The 6,511-nt window shown below is 39.9% G+C and overlaps 1 protein-coding gene across 6 annotated transcripts in view; it reads right to left on the reverse strand.

Annotated features, from left to right (window-relative positions):
- Positions 1–2,614: 2,614 nt before the first annotated feature.
- cry3b (cryptochrome circadian regulator 3b) overlaps positions 2,615–6,511 on the reverse strand; it is a 10,924-nt gene continuing 7,027 nt past the window's right edge. For 2 of the 6 annotated variants that reach the window (XM_079890211.1, XM_079890210.1), the window contains exons 10-15: positions 4,504–4,706; positions 3,894–4,007; positions 3,749–3,808; positions 3,604–3,663; positions 3,406–3,521; positions 2,615–3,310 (exon numbers count right to left, since the gene is read on the reverse strand). In XM_079890211.1, coding sequence (XP_079746337.1) covers positions 3,269–3,310; positions 3,406–3,521; positions 3,604–3,663; positions 3,749–3,808; positions 3,894–4,007; positions 4,504–4,706 — 595 coding nt within the window. In that variant the 3' untranslated portion in view covers positions 2,615–3,268. Of the gene's footprint in view, positions 3,311–3,405; positions 3,522–3,603; positions 3,664–3,748; positions 3,812–3,893; positions 4,008–4,503; positions 4,707–6,511 lie in introns of all 6 variants that reach the window. The other 4 variants (XM_079890209.1, XM_079890208.1, XM_079890213.1 and 1 more) reach the window with 3 other exon arrangements.

The following is a 6,511-nucleotide window of genomic DNA, read 5'->3' on the forward strand; positions in this document are numbered from 1 at the left end:
TTAGCATGCTAATCAGTTAAGTTACTAACGAAAATGTACTATATTGAACGTGATAGGTTAGCAGGCTAATCGGTGAACTTGCTAACTGAAATTTATGTAGTAACTTGAACACGTTTTGAAAGCTTAGCATGCTAATCAGTTACGTTACTAACGAAAATGTACTATATTGAACGTGATAGGTTAGCAGGCTAATAGGTGAACTTGCTAACTGAAATTTATGTAGTAACTTGAACACGTTTTGAAAGCTTAGCATGCTAATCAGTTACGTTACTAATGAAAATGTACTATATTGAACGTGATAGGTTAGCAGGCTAATCGGTGAACTTGCTAACTGAAATTTATGTAGTAACTTGAACACGTTTTGAAAGCTTAGCATGCTAATCAGTTACGTTACTAACGAAAATGTACTATATTGAACGTGATAGGTTAGCAGGCTAATCGGTGAACTTGCTAACTGAAATTTATGTAGTAACTTGAACACGTTTTGAAAGCTTAGCATGCTAATCAGTTACGTTACTAATGAAAATGTACTATATTGAACGTGATAGGTTAGCAGGCTAATCGGTGAACTTGCTAACTGAAATTTATGTAGTAACTTGAACACGTTTTGAAAGCTTAGCATGTTAATCAGTTACGTTACTAACGAAAATGTACTATATTGAACATGTGATAGGTTAGCAGGCTAATAGGTGAACTTGCTAACTGAAATTTATGTAGTAACTTGAACACGTTTTGAAAGCTTAGCTTGCTAATCAGTTACGTTACTAACGAAAATGTACTATACTGAACGTGATAGGTTAGCAGGCTAATCGGTGAACTTGCTAACTGAAATTTATGTAGTAACTTGAACACGTTTTGAAAGCTTAGCATGCTAATCAGTTACGTTACTAACGAAAATGTACTATATTGAACATGTGATAGGTTAGCAGGCTAATCGGTGAACTTGCTAACTGAAATTTATGTAGTAACTTGAACACTTTGCGATAGCTTAGCATGCTAATCAGTTACGTTACTAACTCAAATGTATGTAGTAACTTGATCAGGCAATGCTAGCCGATTAATTGGTTGTCAGCCATAAATTTGACTACATTTATCTTATGCAAACTGAACAGAAATGTTTAATTAGCTTTGAATATATCTTACCTTTACAGGGCTGCCAACTTTTGAGTTTAGCTTGGAGTGAGAGTTTTGTTTTTTTTGGCGGGGGGGTGGGGTTGGGGGGGGGGGGGGGTGGTGGTTATGTAAAAACAAATATTGCATCACAATAAGTGTAATTGTGATTGTCAAAACATTTGGTAACTAAATAGAATTTTATGAAGTTTAGTGACAACATGTTACAATGTTTACATTGTACAATGACTGGTAGGATACAGTTTTTATTATTGCTTGACAAAAATTTCAAGATTTCAATTCCATTCTTGTGATTTGATTCCAAATTTTGATTCAATATTGACTAATTTGGATACATGTTTATTTTACATTTTATTTAAAAAAATAATCTCACCTAATGCTGTAAACATAGAGGGCCCAATCTGCTGGTATTATTAAAGGTTGAAAATAACAAATTAAATTAAATATAATGCAGTTTTTGTTATAATAACAATTATTTAATGACATAAGTAAAAATATAATAAATATGTAATATAGTGCTCAGCAAAATCTCCTCTCTAGCTATTGTTTCTATTCAATTAACACATGCTATGGTCATTAAATGGCTTTCCTGAGCTAAATGTAACGTTATGTGTTCTCCTGCTGTTATATTGACCTCTTTCCGTGGTTGAAAAACACTAATTGGTCGATATTATGTATACTTTCGGTAAGTTGTACTGCATCTTTAAATAAAAAAGTAACAGATGATCGGTTCACGTGCACTTGAACTGAGGCGCTCAGCGATCTGTCACGTCACATTTACAAGCGCCAAACGTATTTTTGTCTGAATTTCGTAATAAAATTGACGGAATCTAAGAGCTGAGAATTAGTTTAATATTAAAAGTAAGTTACCTCTTTGCTCCGCAATTTTTCTGTGCGTGAGAAAATGGATGTGTGGCGTGAGAGTGTGTGAAAAGTGTCAATTGCGTGAGTCTCACGCTCAATGCGTGAGAGTTGGCAGCCCTGCCTTTATATCACTGCAGTCAGCTCAGTCTCATTCACAAGGGCAAAACATAAAGTAATCACTTAACCTGTATATTTAAGTTAAAGAATGTTCAATGTACGAACCGGCATGCTAGCAGCTAACTCTTTACGAGATGGAAAAACGATCAAAATCTATACAATGAGACATTCATGCTCAATTTGTGTTAAAATATTTTTTATTAGCTGAATGATGAAGTACCACACACAGACTAAGAAACAATTGCTGGTACGATATACATGTACTGTATATATATATATTTAAAATTCAAAACAGCTATGAATATTCTGTAGAAAAACACGGGCAGTAAAAATGTACTGCTACATGAAATACTGCTGTTATATACAAAATGCTGGAGGACGTGGAGATGGAAACATGGATGAAAACAACAGGTGACAATAATGTACAGCGAGCGATGGAAGAACGATGACGTAAACTGTGCAAAAACACTTCAACAAACGTTTGTCATCTCCAACAACAATCTAAACAAAAGACAGTCGCTGATACAGAAGATGGGACAATCCTTCATCTGTGATACAGTTACAAGTAGTTTGGACCCAAACGTGTTCGACCCCGGGACCATGTGACTCACATCGCCATGGAAACAGATGCAGGTATTTACAGGTGAGGCCGGTTCTTCGGTAATACTCTGGATCCGTCTAAATGTGGCGTGATGCGTTCTTCTTCGGCTGTTTACGATTACTTGTTTGTTCACTTCATACAAATTAACATAATTTGAATAGAAACGATAAAAACAGACTATTGTTTCTAATTTGGCGACGAAAATGTGTCAACCAATAAGACTTGAGCTTTGGTTCACTTGTTCGTCAAGTACAATATAAATCCAGAGCTATCAAAACATTTAGACGAACATTCGTTTGACTGTAGTGAACAAGACCGTTCGTGTAGCGCTTTGGTGTGAAAGGTCACGACGGTATTTAGATCTGATTTTTAAAATCAATACTTGGGATAATAAATAAACATTATAATTTTGTCGTTTTTAAACGCTAAAATTAGTTCTACGCCACAATCTGACTGGATCAGCCGTTTAATCGTTTTTTAATAACTCCGAATGTTTGTGCTTAACACGCGATGGAAATTTACGATAGATTTTGCGAATCCGTCAGTGGGTGGGGCTTAAGAAGAGAAGGCCACGCCCCCTGCGTCTTCTCGCCTCTTCTGGAAAAAAAAAACAGGAATTTATATCGTTAAATAGAGCTGATCGTTTCTAATATGTTAAATTAGCAAAACGTTAGTTTTGACCTCTTACGGACCTCGTAATCTTTCAGTTGCGCTGAGGGGGAGGGGCCATTGTCACCATGGCAACCGTTATGCTCCGCCTCCCTTTCCTTCTTTCCAGTCCCGCCCCCGACCGGCCAACTCAAAGGCCCTAAAGCAAGTCGACATCAAACTTTATTCGCAAACCATTGCAGTTCCAAAACATTACATATTTTCATGCACATTTTTTTTACCTGGTTGTTGTGGGACGGCGAACTCGTGGCCGTGGTTCGTGTAGGGCGACGTACGGTGGCCTGCAGGAGACAAACACAAAAACATTTCCAGCAAACCTTCACAAAAGGTCATCGAATGAACCAAAGGACTTGTTGATGGACTCACCGAGGGAGTGTCGGTATCTTGAGCCACGATGTTTCAGTCCGGGCTGCTCTCTCCTGACCCCTGCTGGACACACAGAGCATTACAGCTCACTGATTTTAGTTCAAACACACTTATGTGATGTTGACGTCTGGTTGTAAACACTCACGTTGAGGCGGCGCGCTGCTCGGCATCCTCCGGCGCTCAGGGGGCGCTGTTGCCCCTCGGGCGTCATTTACACCCACGTCCTCCGTGTGGTTGGACGGAACAGCGGCGAGAAGACCTGACGGATGAAAGAAAATGAGAAGGAGCGATCAAAGCCAATGCCACCTTGTCTCCCTTGTCTGAGATATATGAGGCATTTCTGTCTACACACACCGCGGCTCCGCTTACATCGACATGTTTCTACAGTGGCTCTAAACGGACAAACGCGTTTCATCACTATGTTGTTCTTTGTGCAAAGAAGCGAGCTAAAGTCAGCGAATAAAACACTGACACAATGATGAACAGGTAACAATAATATTCGCAATAACATCATTTTACTGAATAATTAAGTAAACCTTATTAATTAATCTTTGTAAAGAAACCTCATTGCTGAACTGGCTACTCTCTGCTGTGTCAGACGACGACATCACTTCCTGTCGGTATACCATAACTTCTGTTGGGTGCAGTTCACAATCTCACCACTAGATGCCGCTAAAACTTACACACTGCACCTTTAAAAAAGAAAAGGAGAAAATGGAGAACTTGGTAAACGGTGAGGTTGAATGTGCTCTTACTGAGTCCGCGGTATCTGGAGAGCTGCTGGTAGATCTGCCTCATCCTCTCGATGTTCAGGCGACTGGCCTCCGCGTGGTTCACCATCGGTTTGGGATAGTCCACGCCGATCACGCATTTAGCGGCGAGCTGCACGTCTTCCGGCGCGTTCCAGGGGTCGTAGATGAACTTGGCTGGAAAATCTCGGAGGACAGGCAAGTATCGTCTGGAATCAAAGGGAGAGATTAACATCACAACCTCCAGCAAACAAAACCAGACACACACAAACATACAGATGTCAAGAGATAAAACTGAGGCTTCAGCAGAATTCAGAACAGAACTCCTTTGAGTGTGAATCTGATCTGAATCAGTTCTTTTGAAGTGTGAATCTGATCTGAATCAGCTCCTTTGATTGTGAATCTGATGTGAATCGGCTCTGAGTGTGAATCTGATCTGAATCAGCTCCTTTGAGTCTGAATCTGAACTGACTCAGTTCTTTTTAGTGTGAATCTGATCTGAATCATTTTTTTTGTGTGTGAATGTGATCTGAATCAGCTCTTTTGAGTCTGAATCTGAACTGAATCAGCTCCTTTTAGTGTGAATCTGAATTGACTAAGTTCTTTTTAGTGTGAATCTGAATTGACTCAGTTCTTTTTAGTGTGAATCTGAATCAGTTCTTTTGATTGTGAATCTGATGTGAATCAGTTCCTTTGAATGTGAATATGATCTGAATCAGCTCTTTTGAGTGTGAATCTGAACTGACTCAGTTCTTTTTAGTGTGAATCTGATCTGAATCAGTTTGTTTGTGTGTGCATCTGAATTGAATCAGCTCCTTTGATTATGAATGTGATCTGAATCAGCTCCTCTGAGTGTGAATCTGATCTGAATCAGCTCTTCTGAGTGAATCTGATCTGAATCAGCTCTTCTGAGTGTGAATCTGATCTGAATCAGCTCTTCTGAGTGTGAATCTGATCTGAATCAGCTCCTCTGAGTGTGAATCTGATCTGAATCAGCTCCTCTGAGTGTGAATCTGATCTGAATCAGCTCCTCTGAGTGTGAATCTGATCTGAATCAGCTCCTCTGAGTGTGAATCTGATCTGAATCAGCTCCTCTGAGTGTGAATCTGATCTGAATCAGCTCCTCTGAGTGTGAATCTGATCTGAATCAGCTCCTCTGAGTGTGAATCTGATCTGAATCAGCTCTTCTGAGTGTGAATCTGATCTGAATCAGCTCCTCTGAGTGTGAATCTGAACTGAATCAGCTCTTCTGAGTGTGAATCTGATCTGAATCAGCTCCTCTGAGTGTGAATCTGATCTGAATCAGCTCCTCTGAGTGTGAATCTGATCTGAATCAGCTCCTCTGAGTGTGAATCTGATCTGAATCAGCTCTTCTGAGTGTGAATCTGATCTGAATCAGCTCCTCTGAGTGTGAATCTGATCTGAATCAGCTCCTCTGAGTGTGAATCTGATCTGAATCAGCTCCTCTGAGTGTGAATCTGATCTGAATCAGCTCTTCTGAGTGTGAATCTGATCTGAATCAGCTCCTCTGAGTGTGAATCTGAACTGAATCAGCTCTTCTGAGTGTGAATCTGATCTGAATCGGCTCCTCTGAGTGTGAATCTGATCTGAATCAGCTCTTCTGAGTGTGAATCTGAACTGAATCAGCTCTTCTGAGTGTGAATCTGAACTGAATCAGCTCTTCTGAGTGTGAATCTGATCTGAATCGGCTCCTCTGAGTGTGAATCTGATCTGAATCAGCTCCTCTGAGTGTGAATCTGATCTGAATCAGCTCTTCTGAGTGTGAATCTGATCTGAATCAGCTCCTCTGAGTGTGAATCTGATCTGAATCAGCTCTTCTGAGTGTGAATCTGATCTGAATCGGCTCCTCTGAGTGTGAATCTGATCTGAATCAGCTCTTCTGAGTGTGAATCTGATCTGAATCAGCTCCTCTGAGTGTGAATCTGAACTGAATCAGCTCTTCTGAGTGTGAATCTGATCTGAATCGGCTCCTCTGAGTGTGAATCTGAACTGA

This window comes from Squalius cephalus, assembly GCF_949319135.1.
Source record: "Squalius cephalus genome assembly, chromosome: 13".
In the NCBI taxonomy this organism is placed as follows: Eukaryota; Metazoa; Chordata; class Actinopteri; order Cypriniformes; family Leuciscidae; genus Squalius; species Squalius cephalus.